Source organism: Pieris brassicae, chromosome 7, assembly GCF_905147105.1.
Source record: "Pieris brassicae chromosome 7, ilPieBrab1.1, whole genome shotgun sequence".
In the NCBI taxonomy this organism is placed as follows: Eukaryota; Metazoa; Arthropoda; class Insecta; order Lepidoptera; family Pieridae; genus Pieris; species Pieris brassicae.
Window position 1 is genome coordinate 746,537 of NC_059671.1, and position 27,478 is coordinate 774,014.

The following is a 27,478-nucleotide window of genomic DNA, read 5'->3' on the forward strand; positions in this document are numbered from 1 at the left end:
CATCATTAATTTTGTAAAACGTTAAAGAAATCCTCATTACTTTATAAGTACAAAAATTTTAATATTGATGTGCAGATACACATAAAATTAATAAGCTTTCGTTTTTTAACAGCCAGCCGAGTAAATTAAATTCCTTTTACGTTTTTTAAGACTAGACTTTTTAAGATTTTTAATCAAAACCAACCAAGGATTTGCCCGCTTTTTTCTTCGGCCTACATCTTTACTAAAAGCACAAGTCGAATACATTGACTTACTAATCGCACAGTATTCATATGATATTATAATTTAATTTTTAATTCTCATTGTAAATTGAAAGCAAAAATCCTCTGTGAAATTTTCAGTTACTGGAGAGTTTTTCTAAGGCATAGTTTCTACTCCATAATTTATTTATTTATTCACAATATATGTGTAGTGTATTACATATATATATAACACTAGCCCTATTATATACGATAATGTTACATAACAAATAATATAAACATAATAATTCGTAATCTGTACAAAAAGTTCTATGTAGTACTTAAGTACCTAATACCTCTAGATAACAACATAATTCCTTGATATACCAACCATTTATTTTTGTTTTAAAATTTTATTATTGGCAAGTAGGTTCAAAATACTGGTATATTATTCTCCTTAGTTTTTAATCTAAAATATTTATTATAATAATAATTTATTTGCAAGCCTGCCAATCATAATGGCGTGCAAATTTATATATTTAAAAAGTAAAACAGAGGAAACAATTACGTTATGAGTATGATCATTATAGTCAATTATTATATTAATTTTAATGTTTCACGCAAATAATCATTACTAGAATGTTTTTTTCTAAAAATAAACCTTGATTACCATACAAAAGGTGTTTTATTTTTATTTTTTATAAATCGAGATTATTTTTGGCATAGTTTACCAAATTAGTTATTAATAGTACTTTAGACTAGAATTATTGCTAGACTATGTTAGCAACATTTCTCGACATAGTAGACATTAAGTAAAAGAGTACAAATCAATAAATGCGTAGTTGCTACTTAAATATTCAATGATCGGGAACGCTGAAAAAACACTACACAACAACGCTTCCCTGTACTCTAATAACGTGCTTTCGTGTGATTGGACAGCTGTTACCTGCTTGCTGAGTGTAATACATTAACGCCTGTAAAAATAGCTCAAACAGGTTTTGATACTATGATACAAATTCTTGTGTTTAATAAAAAATAAAATTAATAATTGATGCTATAACCCTTATGACTCAGATGTATGTTTCATTCGTTGATTTCTTAATACTGGTTTCCTCCTGATGAGCTCTTTTCAGAGTGTGCACAACTGGCACAAACACATAAATTAAGAACAAATATTATACAACCTTATGCAATTATGTTTATAGAGGCTAAAACATATTCTTCAAACTTCTATACGTTTGTTTTTACCATTGAAATTCATCATAAATATACTTAAACAATGTTAATGTTACGATTAAATTGGAGTATCAAAACTTTTATCATTTATTCAAAAGGAAAACGATGTTACCTACTTTATACCACTATTATGCAAATTGCTTGTGGATTCACAGGTGTAGGCTGTCCGCCTTGTCAGGGATTTACATAAAAATTCTGGCGTAATCCTTATAATTTCATAGAAAAAATACACCTAACTAATAATAACGTAAAATTAAGGTTTATATTTGTTTAAGGTGTGGCTGGGAAAATGATGATGTACTTTTTTGTCGCCAGCATATTAATTATTTATTGCAACGTGATTTTAGTTTATAATTTTATTGATACTAATAATTTTAAACCCCCCAAAAAGCTAATAGATAGACCACCACCCATGGTCACCTGGCCCGTAGTTAGACAAAATATTTTTAAAGAATGAACAATTCTTCGGTTCTCCGTTGGTTTAGACTAGTGATCCGGGACACGAGCTAAACAAACAAAACATATACTATGTATTTCAAGGAATTGCAAGGTATTTAAGTAAACGAAGTCTGTCAATCACGTAGCTTCCCCATTTCCGTGTTTCAACCTGAAATGAAATGATAGGAAAGCCCCAAAGATAAGCATTGGCTAGACGCGATAAAATTATGAAAAAGCAATCAAAAGTACAAGACAATGCTTCCCACAGCGTCGGGGGCTTGGGGCAGAGTTGGGGCACACAGCAAAGGTACACAAGAGGTGCCTGGCACGGGTAGCGCCGGCTAATAACCCCGTTTAAGTGCTATTGAAAAAATAGATAAAACCAATTCCGTTTATCGAGTTTTAATGGGTTTCGGTTTTAACTTTGTACTTCGTTCATGATATTGTATAATGGTTTAAAAATAAAAAAAAAACAACTCGTGTTCTGCTATAATATTATTACTATTATGAGTCTATCAAAGTTAAATAAGAATTATCATAAATCTTTTTATTGAACCGTCTCGCCTTTTTTATATCTGACGTGGAAATGCATTTGCGCATACCTGAAAGTTGCAGGTGATTCGGCCTGCACCAGAATCTCAGCTATTCAGAGACTGGCTGAGCAATACTCACTGTAGCTACCTCGACTAATTAAGTGTGAAGGTGATAAACTGAAAATAATCGGATGTTAGTACGATTTATAAAATGCCTAAACGCAGGCGAAACTTCGAGGGGAGTGGAAAATAGAAAAGACTTTAATGTGAGATGAGCAACTAACAAATGCAAACGGTCAGGCAGGTTATACATGGAGACATGGAGTTGCTTTGCGGTGTTGTATTATTATCACAAACACCTTACTGCTTCTATTTCGATCTTAGATAGGCTCTCTATGTCTGACCTTTCAGCGTTAAATTTACCTATAACCGCTGAAAATAAAATGGTATATACTTGAGAATTTCTTAGCAAATAAATATGTAAAATGTTCAGTATATAATTTTTTAAATTGAAAAGCTTCATAAATGGTATTTAATACAAAATGTAATAAAATTGTTCACTTAACAGAAGGCTAGTCGTCTTATCGTCTTTAATATATTTTTATCGCAAGTGTAACGTCGCTAAGTGCTTAAGTGGCCTGACAAGGTGAAAAGAGTCATTGCTTTTTCTAGCTCCAACCTTAATACCTCTAACGAATGTGACCTTTTTCGCTGTTTTACTCTTCAAGTTGTTTATTTTAATAATAAAGAGGCTTTTTCATATTTAGACGAACGATATAAGTGACTATCTTAATGTGATTCTCAGTTTATTACGAGAAATTTAATTTTTTGAATTAGTTATTTTGGTTTGATGACTAAATTATGATCGATCAAATTTAAATAAATAAACAAAGCCTTTGTTTTATAACATTTATGTACATATCGACATAACCAGTTTCTTCCTTGTGACTTGTTAATTGTTGCACAATAAGAATACTCTGTATCAGCATATGTATGTATATGAAAATATGTTGGTTAAGATTTTTAATTTTTATAAAATATGAGTTTTGTAACACCGGGTATATATATATGTATAAAAAGCCTTTAATAAACGCAAGAGTAACTTTAAATGGTATACGAATTAAGAATCCATTAAGTGTATTTTACCCATAAATATAAAATTATCGCGGATCCATTATACTCATCCCTCAAGAAAATTACATTTCAATCGCAAAACCAGGATTTGTATTAAGTGCGCGCTGACTCAGCGTAGTACACCCTCAACGCTTTTAAAATCATTAATGAAAGATATTGACAGATTCCATTTATCTCGCGTACAAGTTTATATCAAGTCAGTCTTGTGACAGCATAATGCGTAGGCTTTAAATTATCCAGAATATTTGCGAAATCAATACGGATTCCACGTCTATGGATATTAATTTTGATGGCTTAAGAGTGAGAAGCCGTGTGTTGGGCTAGTGACTTCAGCGTGATATTCACCCTGAGGTAGTAGGTTTGATTGGATTTGCACCAATGGACTTTCTTTCTATGTGCGCACTTACTGAGAAGGAAAACATCGTGAGGAAACCGGCTTGTCTTAGACCCAAAAAGTCGACGGCGTGTGCACCAGGCACAGGAGGCTGATCACCCACTTGCCTATTACATTAACAAATTATCATGAACCAGATATAGCAATCTGAGGTAAAAAGGTTGTAGCGCCACTGATTTATATTGATTTTTTAAGAATAATAATAATAAAGCCCATTTATATCCAACAGCCTTAAATACCTTTTTTTATCTTATAATTATTCAACTAAAACTATGTTATGTCTAAGGCCTCCTCTAGTAGAACTTCTATGTTTCTTTTTTTTTGGTTCATTTGTTAGAGTAAAATCCACCTCATTTTTTGTTATTCCATCTGGTGATTCAGCCAGGTACATTTACGGATATTTTTAAGTACTTTTATTATTTATAATGCTTTTTTAAGAATGAGAAAATCGTAAGAATAAGACAGTGGTGGTATTAGAAAATAAATTTCTACACATCCTCCATCATCTTTCTATATTTCAGATAATAATTGACACAACATATTGTTTATAGTTTAAACAATTAATTTAAATTTAAAATATAAATAAAAAAAATCTGACATCAAAGTTCCTAATGACACTCAGAGAAATGCGCAGAAAAAGCTTAAAACAATAGCTTATAAGTAGTAAGTAGGACGGTTAATTTTACCGGCGGCGGTAATTAGCAAATCTTAAGGTTAATATGAAAAGCGTTTCCGGCTAACGCTAAGCCAAAGTTTTGAGCTGTTTATTTTTTTCTATTAAAACAATTGTTGAAAGCGTTTATAACGGTTCATATAAAATACTTTTTTAAAAATAGTTAATCTTACAGTGCTTTTTATTCTTGTATTATTAGTTAATTTATTATTATTAAGTTCCGACGCCCCATATTGACCCGTTGCTATAACGAATACAATTTCCGGTAAAAAGAAAAGATTTTTTGAATCTATAATACGTACTAGAAGAGTGATTGTTGTTGTTTATACTATAGTATATTCTAGAATATCTAGTCTAATTTATCAAAGACCGAATTTCGATTTCATCGTAATCGGCTCCGTGTTCAGTAGAACAACACTTTTGCTGCTATTGGGCTTGCTGAGGTTTTGCAGTCCGTCAGATATATTTGGCGAGACCCAAACTGAGAGATTGGAAAAGAGAGAGATGCATGGGGCGAACAACGTAAAAAACATTGAAAAAAATAGTTTGATTCTTTTTTGTTTTGTTTACCAATCAATACTAACTTAGGAACGAGGACTGACTTGTTACTCTCTAACTAAAACTACATATGGATATAATTTAAAAGAAAATAATTTATAATTGGAATTTCCTGTGATTAAATCCTTAAAATGTACGTTAGGCATGAAGCCACAGCAATCTCCTACACGTTGAAGCATCACTCATTCTTCCGAAACCGAATTCCTCAATTCCGATTTAATCTAGCGAAACGCCCTTCACAATATTAAAATATGATTCCAAAGGGGCTCGGCACAATCAGCATCTGATCATACATACCAAAAATCCTCGTCATCCTGAACTCGTTTATATACCTCAACGAATATGGTTCATTATCGTACGCCTGAATTTGCCTTTGAACATGTAATTACGGTATTTCGACGGAATTAATACAAGGATAAGCTTCAAGACGATTGCGAGATTGATCAAAGAAGTTGACAACTTTGTTTATTAACGTCCATGAAGGTGATAAGAGGACGCACATTCCGGATACAGATAAAATATATATGGTAAAAAACAAACCAATAATAATAAATTATGTGTATATTCAGATTGAGTATTTATTGAAAAAAACGCACAAACACTCAGCCATATAAAAATAATCATGAAAAAACTTTATAATATTAAGAACAGTTGAGCTATTTATAATTGTTGTCAAAACTTACGGTAAATACTCTCACAATAAAACCTTGCCATGAAAAATCACCATACCCTTGAAAGCATTACATGACAGTGATCCATAACTTCTGGAAGTTGATTTGATAGTTTGATAGCCATGTCGTGACAATTTTTTAAATACATTGTGGTGTAATATGCAGGTGCCCACAGCCGTGTTAAATCCCTCGGTAGATACAGGCAAATTTGAAATTCGAATTTGTGTCATGTCAATACAACGAGCCTTGTTAAAAACGCACTACTTTTTCCACAATAGTTGAAAAAAGCATCGTAACCATGGTAACAAAAGTAGTTGAAAGTCTTATTGCCAGTCACTAGCATATAAAAATTCTACATGATTTAATATTTATAACCAATTACATCACTAAATCATACAAGTGTGAAACAATTACTGTTAATTCAATTCATATTTATTAAAAAGTGTCGTGATCATTATCGATAAAAAGTGCGATGTAATGACAGGGCGTTTACGATAAGATCTGTTGACTTTCACTTTTGCTTTGAGCAAAACTTTTGAAAGCCGTGTTTTAATATCGTTTGCGCGGAAATAATGAGGACGCGGTTGTATTTAGGCTTTGGATTAAACATTCAAGTTTAGCTCACGTTTGAGATGTTAATGCAGTTGTCAAATGTATTCCGATCGCACCTCAACATTGAGACGTTGCGTTATAACGTTTAGATATGTAGCCTAAAAGTTCTCTAATCTAAAAGTACAGTTTATTATACTTTCATTGAATTAGTTATTTAAAAAGCATATAAATAAGTTTATTTAATATATTTTCTACTGTATGAGTCTAGCGGAAGCTGGCTATATATAGAATATATAGGTCTGAATAATTAGTATGAGAGCTTTATGATTAAGAATTATTTTTACTTTAATAATTTATTACACATTTTATAATCACTATATTTAAAAAAATACATTGTGGACATAAGCACAATGTAGCCCAAACCAATACCGAGCCGAATAAATAAAGCTCTTTAACAAGCTTCAGAATTATTATGTTTCATTAGACACCTCTTAATAAACCGCAATCATATAACAACAGTACCGTGGCTGTACAGTAAAGTATACATTTATAGTACAGTACAGTTACAGTAAGTAACAGTACATGTATACTAAAGAAAAGCACAGATTACTCATCACTATATTGCGGTTGGAAAGTGAAATACACCAGGGAGCTGCGATATAAACGATAAGATGGGGAGGTATGCGAATCGTTTGATGATACTATTTTAAATCTGTAGAATTGTAATAAGAATATCTTGTATTTGACTAATCGTTATTTATTTCTTCTTACTGATCTGAAGTTATAAAGCGTTAACTGTAAGACATAGGAAACTAACACCCAAGTCAATCTGGTCACATCACTCTCCTAAATCTTGCTAATATTAATATTTAAACATACGTTTTAATTTACACCGACAAATGGTTTGTGTCATGTCAGAACCAATACAGTCATAACTAGTTAGTCTTTTTGTAAATATTTTAATCTATTGTTTAACGTTGTGTTGTTTTTATCTATCTACGTGTTGTATATGTAAGTAGTTACCGCAGTGGAGTTGTATATATTGGAAGCTATTTTTTTTTAATAAACATTAATTAAAGATTACACTTTTTAACGGATTGAAGCTATTTATATTATTATAAACTTATAATTATTTTACATAATTGTAAATTTTTCCCGACGTTTCGCGTGCTTCACAGCGTGCGTGGTCACAGCGACACATTAATTAATTTCGATCGTACATGGATCCTATGAGGTGATATTTCAATGTAAGCAGTTTTTTATTCGAATCTGTAATTAATGTTTCAACCATCGAGCTATTAATATGTTGCGTTCAGTTCGGTGATATATAACATATGATATAAATGAAACTACAACCGAAGTATACCATATTGCTGAAGTACGCGTAACTATAAAGTCCCTCCTGCTCTGTTTGTGATATCTCAATTAGTTCCATCATCGGATCTCAAGGTAGAATACGAAATTCGACCCGTATCACCTGGACCTCATCCTCATAAGGAATCAGCTGCCCGGAGTAGTATTTCCAAACCAATTTGACTTAGAGTCCAAAAAAGGGCGTACCAATTTTAAAACTAGCAATGCAGACTCTGTCACTGAGAATGTCTATGGTACCACTTAACATTTGGTGAGCCCGTTGGCTCCCTGTTCTTTAAAAAAACAGCCTTTTATCTTGACAACCAGTTGTCAGAAGATTGTCCAGTTTATCTAGTTAGCGATGCGATCAAAGTGAGCATGGATACTCCCTTGCTCTGTTTTGTTAGTTACTTCTTTTATAGACTTCTATACTATGGGCAGCCTCCTTCTTATTTTTCTTCTCCTTCAACAGCATCTTTTGAGGCACAGAAACTAGTAAAATTGTACGGTGATTGTTTTTAACGAACGTAATTATTCTTTTTGGAATCTCTAATGGCTTACAAAGTTAACTTACGCTAAATTAAAGCAAAGCCAAGTGGTAATTTATTACTTAACGTATTTTCGTTTCACTTAACTCTTATCGGGGCCTAATGCAAAGCTGGGCCACACTGGCTGACGTAGACAAATGACTTGTACGCGATGAGGTGCTGTGGAAAAAATCTTTGCGCTTGTCTGTGCCACACGTTATTCGTGCTAAATGTTTCGACGCGTTTCCCAAAAATATTATTTATTTTAGCGAGGAGACTTTAAGCAGTAGTAACAATTTCGTGTTCATTAAAATATTAAGTTTTAGTTAGTTTAATGTGTCTTTTTTATCTGTTCAAGTACTTAATTGACTTATCTTTTCTGTTTCGTATATTTTGTTTATTCATGTAATCTGTGTTGTCTTTTCCTTTTTATAATCTGTATGTAAGATAACTTATAAATAAGTATTTTAAAAGAATAGTGCTTCTAATTTGAACATCAAAATGATTTTTCTCTTTTAAGCAAGCGTCGAAATCAATAATGAAAGAAATGGACGGCGGTTGTCAGAAATAGAGGGAAGATTATCCCATCACAGAACAATGTCCATATTTCATTTCGGGAAATAAAATACACTTTTATATTGACATTCATTTGGCCATATCAAGCTACTGTTTTTCCCGATGAATAAATATGACTCCTGACACAAATTAGAGAGTAACCATGGTTCATTAAGTACCTTTCGAAACAAATGACAGTCACACCATTTACATATAACTTATTATTTATCTAAGCATAAAAATTATTTAACAATCTTCTAAAGCTATAAATCCCTTACCGAGCCTAGCCAGCTGACAGCACCATAAATAATATTACCATAAGTGTATTTTTACAATAAATACAAACAAAAACAGGCACTTTCGCATTTCGAAACTAACCCGTTCGCTACGGGCTGTCTCGAGATTACTTATTTGGTAGGTACAGCCATTCCGGCCACGTATGGAAGCAAGCCCTGCCTTATATGGAGCATGGACCACCATTTGCCTCTTAGTTCACTACAATTGTACTGTATATCTGTTCAATCAGTACCTATTTATAGTGTGAATTTAACATGGGCTTCGGTATGTTCAATTTTTGTTATACTTTTACCACGCTTTGTGTTTGCAAATCACAATGGCGGCATACGTTTCTTATTCTTTGATAAGGGATGCTAGAAAAGGGTTCAATGGGATCATAATCTCTAGGCAATCTCCTTTACGCAAGGCGTATTTGTAAAGTTGTTGCAAAAAATGTACGCGTCGTCACCCCAGCTCGTAAATCATTGGGAGTGACGGACTGTATCAGGTGGATCTAACTTTAACTAAACCGGTCGATAGTAAGGCTTGATGGCGTTTTAGGGTTTTAATTGGATATAAAAAAATCGATTAGAGATTTTATAGATTACACTATAGGGGTGCTAGAATATATTATAAATATATATATTATATTTCAGAAGTGATTTTTATATTATATATAACAGTATGACTAACTAGAAATAAGTAAAGTTACTAAGGTCATAAAAATCTGAAAAGCTTTTAATTACGATATCCAAATATGTTGCACAATAATTACGAGAGGCCAGCACCATGTACAGCTATCGGAAACCTTTCATTAAATTGTGAACTTAATTGCAAACAGAGTGAAGATAACTTTATTGCATATAAATTATACTTGAGAAATTGCGGACATCTGTTGACGATTTTCGACATATTGTTTCAAATCACAGGTGGTTATGGTGTGAGGAAAAGTAATAATAATAATGAAAATTTAATAAAGACAGTGGCATTATGATTCTGACATTACTCAGATGACTTTGACAGTGACAGTATAATAATAAATAAATCAATGCCGCTACAACCTTTTTAGGTCTGGGCCTCAGATTTCTGAATCTGTTTCATGATCATTTGTTAATGTAATAGGCAAGTAGGTGATCAACCTCTTGTGCCTAACACATGTCGACTTTTTGGGTCTAAGGCAAGCCGGTTTCCTCACGATGTTCTCCTTCACCGTTCGAGCGAATGTTAACTGGGCACATAGAAAGAAAGTCCATTGGTGTTCAGCATGGGATTGAACCTACGACCTCAGAGATGAGAGTCGCACGCTGAAGCCACTAGGCCAACTCTGCACTAGTGACATTAATTCCCTAAAGCCTACTACAAAATAGTAGTAATGTTGTATAATAGTACCTAATAGTCGTGATAACTGGTATTTTTTACAGTTATTCATAATACTATTTTTTAGAATTGTATTTGAATTTGTATTCATATAAATGGCTGGTAGATCAAATATAAATTATTTGAAATAATTATAAAACCTCTAGTTCTATTCAAATCCAATTAAACGTGAATTGCTATCAATATTAATGGCATTCATCGTTCAATAAAATTAATCACGCGTATCCATTACACTTTACAAATGACTCATGCGCCCACGCATCTTATGCAACGTTTTTTCGTTTAATTGGACAAGCGCCGGCCAAGTACTGGTACCCTTTTTTGGTTATAAGTGACTGATACGAATCTGTATGCAATCTGTGATTAATTTTCCAGTTTTGATCCGTGTTATGTGTCCTTTATATAGTTGTAGTTGATGATAAAAGCAAATTAAGAAATCGTGTGATTTTATGGATAAATAAAATATGAATATAATAAAGCTATCTTATCCCTAATAGTATTTAATACATAGTTTACTGGCCCAGATAAATATAATTTTAAAAACGATTTTTCAATTATAATTACCTCCATTCTTTGACTAAGGTAAATCGTTTATTTATTTATAAATAATCTTACAACCACACATATCCATATAATAAAAGAAAACATTTAGACAATATAAAAACCAAAACTTAAACATTAGTTATTACTTAAACAAAACATACACAACGGAAATCATAACTTATTCATAGTTATAAATATAAATAACCATGAAATTAAACACTACTTACAAGTTAATATTTTAAAGAAAAAAAAAGAACTAAGCAAAGTCAAAGTTTCCCGCTTCCTAAAATATTCCTTCATACCCTCGTCGGTAAGATGGAAAATGTCTACATCATTTCTTCATAAATTGTATTGTAGATAAATTCGAAACATTGGCAATTACGTTGTATCTTGTATATTGTTATACTTAAACTATGATTAAAATAAATTAAAGTATAAAAATACGATAATTTCTAACATAAAACCTACATACACATTTCTTTTTTCAATAAAAACTATGATATTATATAAATTTCAGAATAATGAGGGTTAGATTATAACGTTGAGTTACTCAGTAAAAAGATGACATAACCGTAAAATGGGTGGTCTGGGCCATGTATGGCAAGTGTGTTCAAGGATCGCGACCATATTTGGATTCACCGTTGCAGGGTTATATTTTATTATATAAGGCTTAAGAGTTCAGGTTTTTAGGGTTGAAATTATTTATTCAATGTATCCTATGGAAGACATATTTATATAATATACCTGCTCAGTTTAAGGTTATTACAAAACTATCAAGTTTTATAATTATTTATTAACACTTTGTAATACAATAGTACAATTAAAATAAATAATTAAAAACGAGGGCCACTGTCGACCTTATCGCTTTCGAGCGATCTCTTCCAAGCAACCACTATGAGAGAGAAAAAAACGTGTATGTACTTATGTATAGCGTTAGAACTTATACTTTTTTACTACAAAATTTATTGGACGTTAGTAGAAAAAAATACACTAACAAACGATACTTACTTAGACTATTGGAACAAAGCAAAGCAATTCTTTAATACTTATATACTACACATTAACTAAATAGTATATTAAATAATGAAAGGAATACGTAATCTTTAAGTTTCATAAGCTTCCAGCTTGAAATACTAGAAAATTGTGACAAACACTGTCTTGTGCTGATTATAGTTTGTCTATGTTCTTTATTCGACACGTTGAACGTAACTAAACATTAACACACACTATAACCCATTTAAGTAATAACATTGGGAGTGGAATAAATCCATTTTTTAGTCCATAATATGTCTTTGGCGGCGAATATCTATTCTATCGTTCGATATCGTGACAGGCAGCGTGTGCGCCCGTTCACGACTTGAGCGCACGACGCGTTTTGTCGTCACAATTGTAATTTATTGCCGGACGTTCGCCTCTGACGGTGTCGGTTATAATCGACGTTATTAAGGTACCATAGACACGGTAAAGTCTGCGTCTTATGGTATGAAGAAATGATGGACTCGCTACAAAGGAAAGATGAGAATTATTTTTATCCATGTAAGTAAAAAAAGCTTGCTAATTAGTAGCAATATTTGAACACAATGCCATTGCTTCTGTGTTAAAGCAACATAACAGTACAGTGTTACCAGAGTGTATGCCTACAGCTTATACTTCGGAAACATTATTACAATGCGTCCAATTTAAACGTTTAACGACCAAATATATTTGTTGGTTACATACTGCAACGCTCAACATATTGTATATTTAAAAAAAAATGCTTCTTCGCACGATATGTTGATTATACGTTGAGTGGTATGTTTTATAATTGTTTATTAATCGTCAGATTTTTTATTGGAGATAAAACAAATAGACAATTCTAATTTTAAATAGTTTTTCTAGGTACCATTAGCTAATATTACAAAAGAAGATATTTGTCAAATATATTGCCAAAGTCGATCATACCAAAGACCTCAACTGTGGTCTTTGATTGTCCGCGCCTGACCCATTTATTTGACCATTTGTCCCGCTTTGTATAAAACCTGACATGTCCCGGCCATTGAACACCGCCATTTGCATTCACTTACTTTAATGTTGTAATTAGTTATTTTCAAGTGCCCTGTGTTGACTAAGCTTTTATACGACCACATTTGAATATTTAAACTGTAACTGTATAATAATACATAGCTTCAATCCGGTTAAAAAGTGTTTTCTTTCAATGTGTAAAAGCTATGTTAACAAAAGACAACACTATGACTAATATTGATTGGCTTTCATTTAAACGATTACTATACAAAAAATAAAACTTCTTTATAGGACGTAGTAGTCCAGATCACGACTCCTCCTGCTTTTTGACACGAGTTTATCTCTAGAACTTCTTTAGGTTAGACATACGCTGTCACAGTTTTTGTTGGCATTATCGAGCTCTACAACTTTTCTCTGGAAATCAATAATATATATCCCATCATTAAGGCAGCGTTCGTAACAAACCTTTTCGTTCGATCGGTTTTTTTTCAACATACATTGCAAATCCAGCTAACACGAATTATTTTTTGAGTAAATATATAACTCACAACGTGAATTGGTACCATAATTTTCAAATCTGTTCATTAAATCCAGAGATTATCCCCTACAGAATTTTACGTCTTCCTAATTTTAGTATACATGTATGTTAGATTATGTTGTGTATATTTTTTTGTAGATTTCAGCGCTATCTGTAAATGGCATGACACAGACTCACAATTTTTTACTGATGCTTGTAAACAACTGGAAACATCGGATCAATAGTTGAAAAAGCAATTTTAAAAGTTTCTATCAAGCTTTCTTAAAGTTTGTAAGAAATGATTATTCATAACCTCAAAGAAAATCCTCTTATAATCGGTTAAGAAAATATATGTAGAAAAGAGGAGTATTTTTGTGATTATTTGCAAAGGAAACATTGTAAGGAAAGCTCGAGGCAACTTTAGGATTGTTAGTCTATATTTATTCTGATTCCAATAAAGTTCTAATAAAAACATCTCCGACCGCATTTCACGAATATTTTTATTATAAATCCATATTTCTTGCGGAAAATCCTGTTTCGGATTCGTAAAAACGATAAGGTTTTATCATTTTACAAATTAATTATCTATAAAGACAGCTGCGATGTTTAAAAATAGACCAGAATATTATTATTTGTTTGAAGTTGGATAATATGTTCCAAATCCTTCCTATTGATGTGAAAAAATATTTAAAAATACAGCCCAGTGCGCTTCAACTTTTTTTTTAGATCTGGGCGTTAGATTTATTTATCTGTTTCATTATCATTTCATCATCATGCTGGATTCCTCACGATGCTTTTCATCACCGTTCGAGCGAATGTTAAATGCGCACATAGTCCATTGGAGCATAACTGGGATCGGACCTACGACCTCTTAGGACTCTCATAGTCGCACGCTGGAGCCATTAGGCGACTGAATATAATGAGAAATAATATAATCTTTTGTTAATTATCATACTACAGATACGTCGATAAACGCATCCTAAATATTCTTCATCGCATTGCTTATAATTCTAAGAAAGTATCAAAAATACATTTTACGGTTATTTGATATATTTCTGTATAGAATATCATAAAAATCATTGTTTTTTTGGCGTGTTTAACCATGTACCACTAAGCCAATAAACATAAATATGTTAAGAAGTCATACTTTTAACGTAATTCAAAAGACAACTAACTAAGATATATAAAAACAACTAACTAACTTATAAAAATAACACCAATTTTTAAACGGCCGGCAACGTACTCGCAATTTGTGAGCATCGATGGGCAGTATCACTTATTATCGGGTGGACCTTCTGCCTAACTGAATATATAATCTACCTAATATTAAACATACAAAAGGAAATAACACTCCAAACTATTTTATTACATACTTGAAATAAAATTGTACTATCAACTATATTTTTAAATGTTCCAAGTCGGGATTTCGTTGATGGTTTGTCTGAAATATTACGACCAATTGGCCACACTGAGTAATGTGTACAATCGCGAATACACGCTTTTAAATATAAATATTTTATTGCTGTAGCGAAAACACTTTTTTAAGTTATATACATGAGAAAACTGTAGAAAAATTATATTTATTATATCAAAGTACTTCTAAAAATATTTCGTTCGGAGGTATCAGTTTTGAAGAGACTTCAAAAAGGACACACAAACAGTCAAATTCAAATTCAAAAATCAAAACAGGTTCAGTTACTTTGGAATATTCAAATTTCTTTCTTTACAGATATAATATATATTTAGTTAATGTTACTGATATTTGTTGATGGTTTGTTTTTATAAATAACTTTAGTTTAGTTATTTCGGAAGACACTTGATTTCGCAGAGCCAGCGAAGTGAGTGTGAGTAATAATATTTTCCAATCAAAACCACTATTGTGCCCGATATTACATTCGAAGGTGCTAAACGTTACAAAATGCGGGAGAAACAGAGCCCTAGGCCGACGTTTGGCAATTAGCACATACCGGTTTCCATGACAACGCAATATTTGATACACCCCGCTAAGCAAACTAATTGGCTTCCTGCAATGAGTACTGAGGTCATAAACGAAAAATACCTCGTTAATTAATCAGTTTTGTGTCAAACTATTCAATTTATTAAATCGAGTAAGTTACATTGGACATACGAATTCATTTCTTTGAAATATTTTTATTACAAAGCCTTGTTAATAGGAATAATTTATGTGTCAAAAAATTCCAACCAATTTAACTAACCTTTAGTACTTTCATACTATGTTAAATATGAGATGAAAAATCGTTGGTACAGTTATATCTGACGTATAAAATTTTTTTACGATTAAATATTTCTCAGTACAAAATACTTTTATAGAGAAACCTAATATTATTTGGGATTCATCAAACCTAATTTTAGTCCTTTTAAATGAATTAAAAACGCTAATATTTCGATTCAATTGAATAATTCCCTCACTTTTTAGACCTCTTCAAATTATTTGTAAGTTTAGTGGTGTGGTGAACAAATAATGTTATCATGAAGAGAAATTTAAACCCTTTTTAATTATATCTATTATTATCTTAAGTTAGACTAGATCGTAATGTTCCGTGATGTCTCAATAAAGACACATGTATAAAATGAGACCTCTAAAGGAGAAATTTAAGCGGTGCACATAGACTTTTATTGCGTTATTTGTAAGAAACTTGACATGAAGTGTATTCTCTCTTGTTACAGGCATGCTGAGATCCACCTACGACCGACCAGACCACGAACGTAAGTTAATTGCCTTTTGGTTAATAATTTATTGTAAATTGTACCGAGCTATATACGAAAACACAAAAATATTTACTATAAGTAACATTTTCACTCTGTATAAAGCGGGGTCAATAAGAGTGAAATATGCCCTAAACCCTATATCGAAAGTCAGGAAAGGAAAACGAAGAATATTTTGCTAAGGATTTTAACTTCTTATAAAAATGTTAAGAGATATTATGAAGCGATTAGCCTAGTGCTTTCAGCGTACAACTCACATCCATGAGGTCGTAGGTGCGATTCCCAACCAACTAATGGACTTTCTAAGTGCGCATATAACATTCGCTCGAACAGTGAAGGAATACATCGTGAGGATCAGGCACAGGAGGCTGATCACCTACTAACCTATTAGATTGACAAATGATCATGGAACATATTTATTTATTTTATTTTATTTATTTATTTATTGTTGTATAAGTGTTCTTAATATAAAGGAAGTTGATGTGGTGGAAACACAAACTGTGCACAGTTTTTCTATCCACCAGGACGTCGAACATAATTAAATCATTAACACACATATATATATACTAAGGCCAAGCAGTATAGAGCAGTTTAAGACCCAGACCTAAGAATGTTGAAGCGCCACTGATTTACATTATTTTATTTTTTTAAATGTCTACTTCCTCATCCGTTTATTAATCCATACGTTTCAATTTATCAAAAGAATAGTTTCGCTATGCACGGCTGCGTCTGACATATAACAATATATTGACAAGGTTGACGTGCAAATAAACTAACTGGCATGGAATGCTTCAGTAATGGTCATCATTTTTTTCCATTCGAACGGTATTGAGTAGATCTATCAATTCGGTCCTTTGTAAATTGTACTATTAACAAAATCGAGATTATTTTACAGACAAACGATTATGATAGCTGAGTTTACACGTTTTAGTTCGTAATTTTATTATTTTTCAGCTCAAAAACTACTGGATTATTTTTAAAAATGATTTCCCTATTATACAACAATGAGGACCCAATCGTAGACTTTTTTTTTTAAATAAACATCTAGTTGTGCAAAGAGGTACACATAATATAATATAAAAATATAATATTGAAACGTTATATACATGAATATACTAAACTAAACTTAGTTTCACCAAAAAACATAGATCTTTAGAGAACCCGCTGAAATGTTCTTACTTCATAAAATATAAAATACAGCTTCGCAAAATACATATACTTAGAAAATGTAGGATGTCCTCTTATCCGCATGGTAGGCGTCTCCGAAGTAGTGTCCAACTTATGTATTATGTATATGAAATGCATTTCAGCACAGAGTATAGGACTCGCTAAAACAGTCCTACTGTTTAGTTAGTCTCCCCCACCAATCACGTCACTATTGGTGTGACTTGCGGTCGCGTTAGAATTCTACCAACAGACCCTGTGACTGCTACAGCAAGCGTCTTCCATTACATTTACAAGTGTTTACAGAAGGGTTGTAATTTTTTGCACCCACCGCGTCATTCGCCGGTATGACTTTAACACATTTATAAGCTTCAATAATAATCAAAGAAATAAAGATTATTTCAAATACCAATTGAATTCCTATAATCAATTCGTCGTTCCTGTAAACTTGCACGTTTCAGTAAACTACTACCAACTACGGTTCCAAAACTAAACCTAACTGCTTTTAGTTATAAAACTTTGTTTTACTCGACTGGCTATCATATTATGAAGGAAACTTTAAGTATTCGCATTTGTTGTTTAACTTAACTAGAGAAATATCGCAAGAAATCTCTCGGTCTGTCTGGTTGACATTCTTTCAAATGGTCTCTTCTCTGATACCAGATGATACGTTACGTAAAGATTTCTTCTCTGCCATGTGTGTAATCAGCTGATGACGTTTAAAACAGAATGGTAATATAAGGGGCTTTCAAAACGACGACAACAGTGGTAACAGTACAAGATTCAAGCCCTATTCAACAGGCTTATTGACTATTATAACCCTTAGCAAGAACTGCGAGATTTTTTTCCTTATTTTAGAGCAGAAAATTCGTCGAAGAATGTTTGGTCCACCCAATAGGCCCACAAAGGGCTGTTTAGCTATTGATGATGATGATGATAACAACCATTACCAGGATTTAATTGAGCGCTAACAAGCTTTAACTGTCCATTTTATTTAAAACTGTCCCTGTGAACTTCGTTTAACCTGAATATGCCATGCCTTTGTGAAGTGCCCGGGAGACTTCTGTGCTTCTGGAAGGAGTTGGGCTTGCTGAATTAGCCAGGGCTTCTACGCACAACGGACCGACTACGCGTCTAAGTGCGGAAATTGAGTCTACCCTACCTTGCCTTTTTAGTAGCTACATACATACGTATGGAATACTTATGACTTTACTATGCCCCCCCCCCCCCTAAAGACCGTCGATGGCTTTTCCGGAATAAACCTGTTGTTTTTTTTTTCGTTTCCATGCAATTTTTCTCACCACAGACCACTTTCTCAGAATTCCACGACTAAATAAAAAAAAACTTAATAGATCCAGCATTTTTCGAGTTTTGCGCTTAGCAACATATTTTTTCTTTATATAGAATGTAATTAAACCAAAGCTGAATTAGATTTTGTAATTTCAAAGGCTCATTACCCGTTATCTCGGAACCTCATCTTGTCTTTCAATAGGCGCGTTTCTCAATCAACTTTACCAATTTCCTGTAATAATACCGTCTTTATTTTGCCAATGATTAATAGCTTTATATACAAGGAATAATATTTGACTTAAACCTTTAACAAGTGTTTTGAGAGAAGAGTTGATTGTGTTTGGCGTTGTTATCGAATTCATGTTATCAAAGGTAAAATAAATAGGAGTACAAATAATTTTGGCATTTTTCTTGGACTGTTTTTAGATGTAATAGATTTCCAATTATAATAATACGTTATGTACCAAGTAATTATGTACCTTAATATTGTAATCTCAAAGTAAATCGTGTTTGTACGTGAGGTAATTTATATGATGTTCGCCTATTAATTAAAAAGAATCTTTTGTTTAAATACAAGATGTCAATCAATGTATGTTTATTGTAGAATTGTTGTAATTCTATTTGATATATGAACCTCAACATTTTTTTCAAATGATTCATTAATTTACAAAATATATTGAAAGTTCCAAAAATAAATCAAACATCGTTAAAAATTTCGACGTCACCGTAATACTGAGACAAGTGTTGCCATTTAAACGGTCTACGTTAAATTGAAAAATAAAGCCGCGACGATAAAACACGACAACGTTATCAAACCACGACACTTTCACCGAAAAAAATTATAAAAATTCACTTAATTTCGCAAACATTAAACCGGCAATATCAATATAAATTCTCAGAATAATGTGTTCACGGTTAAAACGAGAAAAAAGAATTTAAACGAGGACCTGAATCGCTTTTCTAAGTAAGGGTAATGTCGTTTATAGATAAAGGCTGACTTTGTACCAGTCGTTTCATCGTACATAATAAATATTAGTTTATAGTTATTAAGAGAATGTCTCATTTTTAATATTTAATATTACACTTGACAAAATCCTCCTTCGATATTAATTGTAAAAAGTCTATGGATTCTGTGCATTCATCTATATACATATTCTGTGCTTTCCTGATGTTATATTTTTTTTAGAAATTTTAATATTTTTTATTACCACTAATGTAATCTATTTTTTTGTATTAATACAGGTAAATAGTATTCAACAGTGCCAAGACATATACATCTGTTTTAATCACAATAATAATTTTATTTTTGAATTAATAAAAATCCTTATTCAAAAGTAACGTGTATTTAAGGTGAAATGAAGTGCAGAACATTTAACAATATAATATGATGATAATCATTCTCCAGTTGTAACACAAAGGTTGCTCCGTTTTCTTAAATTGCAATCACTGAAGAACGACTTACAATCGCTGGTACATAAAAGGCCTAAGAAAGTCTCTTATCTATGAAACGATCGGACATTATTTCGGGATGGAGTGAATTTGCATTATTTTTTATCGTTCACTGACACTTGACTAAGGAATCTTTGAAGCGCTTCAAACATAATGGGGCTTTATGGCAGATTAAAATTACTCAAGTCATTATTGAGATTCATCATGTTTTTGTGTACTTTTCATGGTTTAAAATTACGTAAAAATGTAACATTAATATTCTAGATATTATTATATCTATGTTGATACCTTGCAGTCGTGTTGATGTATTTCAGTTATAGTTTAAAAAATAAAACGCTTTAATGTGACATTAACAAAGGCTTTTTAACAATTGAACGAAATTACTGTAACATACGAAATGACACACCACACACAAATTAAACTAATTTATTAGCTATTAAAGTGATAAGTGTCCTGACACTTATAATTCAGTGAACAATACTTAAAAAACTTCGACGAGTTAACTTTTACATAAATATTTTTCGTAATGAAATCTCGAAAGCTTTAAAAGCTCGGGCTGTGTTGGCGAGCTTTAATGGGCCTTATATACCAATACCTTAACCAATAATCAATATCTTAAACCCTATGACATCGTCTTGTTATCGCGTTATACACGCATCTGTCGATTAAAATAAATTAAATAATTAATTTACAACCATGCTAATACGTTTTTGAATACGCTTTTAATAAATAGTACGCTCAACTTTCCTGACATGTATCTACCAGATAATGTATGAAACGAAATATAATAAAGGGTTAATAAAATTACAAATAAAAATCATATTAAAACTAAACTTTAGACACAAATTCATCAGCCACTTTAATGGTCCGAAACAAAAATAAAACGAATCTACCAACTCATCGCTCGCTTCACTAATTGAAAAAAGTGATAAAAACACCGAACCGCGCGAAAATACGTTTTTAAAATATTCGAAAAAATAAAATAAAATTGTATTGGGATGAGTCCAGTTTAGTTTGTCTTGCGACTTCGTTTGCAACTTCGGGTGAAACTTCGTAATATTATTATCGTTTCCTCGTTTTCATCGTTTAGGTATTCAGAGTTTGGTAGCCGAGTTTCCGTACCTCGCTATTCATTGAATAATATTAAAATTCATGCAATAAATGCATTAACAACACAATTATGTATTTATGCCTGAAATATTGATAGATTATAATTAAAAAACCTTAAATTTTTTGGTATTTGTTAAGTTTAGTATTAATTACTTGAATTGTCCGATTAAACATTAACTTTTTCTGTATTTATTTCTTTGATAAGTAAGTAGTTAATTATGTATTTTATTGATTTAAACACAAGTTACGAATCATGGTAAAAATAAGACAGCTCCAGGCTGTCCTACATAACTTAAAAAATTATTCTGCCTCTGCCTATTCTGCCTGCCTTAGACTGCCTCTGCTCCCGCTTGGTATATTCATAAGCTTTCCCTTTGATTACGTAGCATATTACATAGACAAAGGTTAGAAATATAGTTAAATACTAAGGCTACAACAGAATGCATTACAACTGCTTAAGTTAGTATAAACGTATAAAGAAGTGTGGATGAGAGTCAAAAGACAAACAAAGCAAAACAAGCACAATCGAATAGTTACGCTAAGAGTTTTTAAACAATTATCATGGAAATTTAATTATGAAGTACTAAATAAAATTATACTTCAAATTGGTGTTCAATTAAAACAATCGACGACAACCAAGGGCACTCTAATTGGTTAACGAACGGTGCTACGCCGGCTCACTGTATTCGTTTTCATCATTATTTACTTCGGGTAACGTTTATATCGATTCAAAATGTTTTTATATAAAATAAATCAATGGCGCTACAACCTTTTTAGGTCTGGGCCTCAGATTACTGTATCTGTTTCATGATCATTCCCCGGCTGTGTACCAATTCGATGTAAATCGAACGAACCTACGACCGCATGCTGTAGCCACTAGGCCAACACTGCTCCCAAGTGCATCTAGTCTGACACAAGTAGTATAAGACAGATTTTCATGTGTTTTTTTAAGTTTATATTTGGATAGTTTGACTATCTCAGATATTTCTGATTGGGAGATTTTATTATAAATTATTTTGTATTTTAAGGAACTCGTATACTTAAGTTAGTCTAATCTAATCCTGAAGTGATCATATATATGAAAACAAATACTCAGTTAATTTTTTGTCGCAGCGACTTTCAAATTATACAGTATTGTTAATAGTGATTCCAGTTACCATTGTTTTAGTTTGGGGTTGCGAAGACCATATTTACTTTAAAATACAAAAATCAATATTACCTTTTGCTCTTCGATTTCTATATCATTAAATATCTAAAATGAACGGCTCGTGTCATACCACCCTCGCGTTATTTCTGTTAAAACCCAAGCGATTGTACCAATAATGCGAATGGGCTACAAAAAATGACTGCAATCCGAGAGAAAAAAGTATAAAATAATTCACAAAAATCACAGCTCACATACGACCGACTTTTTGTTTGAGCGGCAAATATATTTGTTGAAAACATTTGCTTGTGAAAAAATCAGCATTATTTTTTATTCTACTTTCAATTGTATCGTTTTTAGGTTTGACTCTTTACGGCCGCTTTTTACCATTGCTTACTGAATGAACATTAGTTAAAATCGTATTGACATCAATAGATTTTTCTCTCATTCTTTATATCAACGACTTATCAGTCTGAATGTTAATTTATCAGCTTATATGAAATATTTCCTAAACAGATTCTGAATTTGTAGTATGTCCCATGTCCCATAGAGGAGCTTACTTTAATGCTCAAATAAGGCACATACCCCGCTACAATTTGTATTTATACCGTTAAGATTGTACTCTACGCAGATGGAGCTGCTGCTAGAGTTTAAGATATATTTACCAAGGTAATAAATATATATTTTTTATATACCATTGTATCAAAAGTTAACTAGGTAGCACATTGTATATTGTTTAATATAGTGTAACTAGATATAGTGTTGCAAACTTAACGCTATACGCCAAGAATAATAAACTGAGTTCAAACTAACACAAAATACTTTGTACTAACAATAAGTGCGCTATTCCCAGTAATTTAAAGTCCTCTTTTATCTCTCTCTAACTCACGCTCGGGATAAGGACAACGATATTAGGTCCTTTCTAATGTTTTGCTTGTATTTTGAGTATTTACTTGAGCTGCTTTGTAAGTAATTGTTGCAGTTACTTTAATTAATTAAATTAATGTATCAATACGGTGCTTGAATCATGTACTTAGTGTCAGGACTTAATCCGTTGCAGTAAGACGATACCCGTCCTTGTACCTACTTTCAGTCAACCACTATTTCTGAGAATATTCTCTGAAAACTATTAGACTGTACCGAAGTAGTTTCACTTTTTTATTTTGATAGGTAAGATTGATAGAATTTTGCCTGTTATAGAATATTAACTCTTACCCAATGGTATCTTATACCTCTGTCCATAGACATAGGGGGCGCTTGGTGGCCTTTTCAGAATTAAGTCGTTCTTTGTCGAGTTCTATCGACCTAACCCATCGACCCAGGGAGTCATTTGAATGTATGAATGGGGGTTTTATCATTTATAAATTCAAATGATGATGAGATACAAATTAATAAGCAGCAGGTGACACTACCCATTTTAAACATAGGTCTAATACCAGAGTTAACTTGAACTTTATCAGTCCTGTGTTGTGTTCATAACAAATAATTTGAAATATCAGATTAATAAATTCAAAGCCCTTGCTAAAAGAAAATTAATTAATAAAGCCTTTTATAAATGTGACGAATACCTTAATGATCCTAGTCCTTGGGATTGATTTGCTCCAGTTCAAGCAATTTGTATTAAAAACTTGGCGATTGAAAAGAGTGGCGGAAAGTTTCTTGCCAGTTCTTCTTACCCGCTCTACGCCCTTGACTTGCGAACTGGTTGTAAATATAAATTTACAGTTAATTTAATTTGTTTTTCTTGACGTTCACAAGTGTACATGTTTACCTATATGAATAAAGATATTTTGATTGATTGATTTCGTATTTCGGTACGTCAGAAGCTTATCTAATGTCTGCTGAGTGAATTATCAAAAGTTCTCTCTTTGTACTATGTATCTATAATACTCGTCGTTAGATGAAATTTAGCTCTCTTCTCGAAATTAATTTATTTCTTAATAATAATTGATTGTATTTTCGTTGTAGCGTTACCTGTTAGGACAATAGTGTTTTATGTAAATATATAAATAACAACACTTAAACACGATCCTTAATAATTTTACCGCTATAATATCTGTTAAACAATAGCGGCTTAGTTTAGAGTTTCAATGGAAACTCAAATAATAATCAACGCCTCTCAATTTGTATTCAAGTACAAGGTGTCTCAGAATGAGTTGTGCGGGAAACCGAACCCGCACCTGCGCTTATTACACCGTTTGATCTATTATGTAATTTTATATTGCTTTAGACAGTGATTATATTAAAATCTACATATATTTGAAATAGGTATATTTGATTCAGATATATGAAAATAAAGCTGGAGAAGGCCTTTATCCGTGAAGGGATTCCGATCGGTACGGATGGAAGTTAGAATTCAAGTAACATAAAAAAAAACTGTATTATTATGATATTAAAATAAAATCGAAATCTGCTATACGTGGTACTCTAAAATCATCCGACTGGCATTCTTTTAACTAAAGTCTTCCTTCTCTTTCTGTCAAATTGCAATAGGGCCGTGATGAAAAGTGATAGATGATTTTTGTATCTGTTTTATGTTTTTTTTATAGACGATAATACGCCTTTGCAATTCTCTTGAGCTTTTTTTCCTAAAATTAAAAAATGCCAATCCTTTTGTCGTTTATAAAAGGATCGAATCTCTTTGACAACAAAGCTTTGCTAATTAATCGGGAATCCTGTCAATACTTTTGAGTAAAGACAGAAAAATTCACTATTTTGAAAGTCAAACCCATCCAACATCACCGTGTCTATTACTCGATACATTTTCGAAACGGTTTAATTTATCTTCTTTTCTACAGAGTCCTGATAAGCATTGCTACGCACGTTTCATTGAACTTGGTCACTGCCATGTCATCATCTTTCATTAAATCATTAAGTAATAATCAATATTCAAAGTCCAATACTTACCGACCTAAGGAAACTGTTAAGTTGTTACATCTGACTGGTATCACATTAGGACCTGTTTCACTTAGCGCAAGATATTAAAAGCGAGAGCTGAAATTTAGTAATACATTACTTCGGTCCTGAAGAGGCTAAGATTCCTCAGATTTGCAAAAGACGGAATGAAGGAAGATATGCAACACCAACACGACATTTAGAGATGATGACAAAACAATGTAGTAGCTATAAAACTGATATTAATAGTAAACCTTTTAATAACCAATCGTTATCAATAGTCAGTGTTACATGATAAAAACAGGCTATGAATTAATTATTGCGCAAACGACTCGTTCTAACAGCCTCTCAATCTAGTACCAAATAGATTAAATACAAAATTAATTTTCTCCGAACAATGGTTAATGAGATCAATTACAGTATCTTCATATAATTGGTTTGAATAAATGACACCGTAGGAATGTTCGCGATGGCCTATTAAAATGTTTTCGCGAAACGAATTCGCTATTTAAGCACCAATTAAGGGCCCTGGCGTCAGATAGCACTGAATTCGCAACTCAATCGCAATTATTTTCCACTCACAAGAAAACTTGAAACGAACGTTAATTGTGGGCCACGGGAGTCGGGCGGATTTCAGCAACGACACGACCTCGCTACGATATTTTTTACCTTATAATACATTTTGATGTGTTATACTCAAAAATCAAGTTATAGAACATTCTCTATAATAAGTACAAAGATTGATAATTTAATATTTATTGATGTTGAATTAGCACTTTGTAATAAATTCTATACATGAACTAGTTCAATATTTTAGTCTTTAATTAATTAATTTTCTATGAATGAACATTATTAAATTATGCATATTTCCTAAACTATCTGATCGTCGCGTTTTTCAATTATTAAAGCATTTAATTGTTTATCTATACGACAAAGAAGATCGTATTGTTTAATAATTGTGATTCAGCCAGCAAGAGGTGTGACGTCATTAGCAATCTTCTGAGCGGCTGTGCTACCTACAAATTGGAGCAATTACAATGTTCTGTTGTTTCTTCCCCAATAGCCGAATACCCCACCTTCAGCCCCTTTTCAACCAGCCGTTCCAATTTCGTTAATTTGACAATTTATTAAAAAGACACAGCTTTTGACAACTCTTCATGTCATGCTGTGTCGCCACGTGTTTTTTAAAGAGCAAGGTCAGTAAGTACAATAGTTAATTAAAAAATCATTAAAAAACAGCAATTTTCGTTTACAAATGCAAGATTTGTTTTATTAAAATTCTTAGTGAAATGAATTTTTAAGAAAAACTTAGCTGCAATTTGTCTCTGAACATTAATGAAACATACTAAAACTGAAATATTACACAAAGATGGTGCCACGAAATTATTTAGTAAATTAAAAATACATTTAGGCGCTTGAAATGGCCTGATTGGAATTTACTATCGTTGCTCGACTTACAACGATATCTACTTGTATTGCAGCTGAGTTCAACCATCGGACATCGAAGAATATGGGAGTATGACATCTAGTCGTTTTTTTCTCGGCTACATTTCACTTTGAATACTGTGGCCATAGGTGTGCCATGTATCCACTATTATACTATATTATACTATAATATATCCGAACCAATTCGACCTATGGTCCTTCAAGAAAAGAGTGTAGCAAATTTTAAATGGCTGGCAACGCACGAGCCTTTTCTCAATGTGAGTGTACATGGCAGCGGTATCAATTAATATAAGCCTCCTGCCAGTTTGCACCCTGTTATATATAAAAAAATTAAAACACAAGAGTTGAGTAAACCTTTTGACTTAACAGGCTTTCAGTAGGTACCAACGCCTGAAAGGCTTCTATGTTACCGTATATTATATGTAGAGTGTAGACACTATAATATAGTGAGGAACTGTATATGTATATTTCTCTCGTAGCGTTAAAAAGCGCGATGTCACTAAGCAGCACTTGTGTCACGTGACAGGGCAGTGACCTCGGTCAAGTCACAGCGGGCACATTCGTAATGACACTTACTAATTAAGTGGCTTGACCTAATTACAGCCACATTTGAGCTGCATCTCTACAGCTGACTCTCGATTAAATGTACAATTTGTAATTTTACAGTCGTATTTTCATTTAACTTACAATATATTAAAAGTCCTCATTAAATTTAAATAATATATATTGATGAATA

General features: G+C 32.3%; 1 protein-coding gene across 6 annotated transcripts in view; it reads left to right on the forward strand.

Moving 5' to 3' along the window:
- The window catches only part of LOC123712491 (teneurin-m), a 207,258-nt gene that overhangs the window by 129,629 nt on the left and 50,151 nt on the right, over positions 1-27,478 (forward strand). For 5 of the 6 annotated variants that reach the window (XM_045665602.1, XM_045665608.1, XM_045665607.1 and 2 more), the window contains one exon: positions 16,206-16,244. The exons of the other annotated variant lie outside the window; for it this stretch is intronic. In XM_045665602.1, the coding sequence (XP_045521558.1) occupies positions 16,206-16,244 (39 nt within the window). The remainder of the gene's footprint in view (positions 1-16,205; positions 16,245-27,478) is intronic. 6 annotated transcript variants of the gene reach the window in all.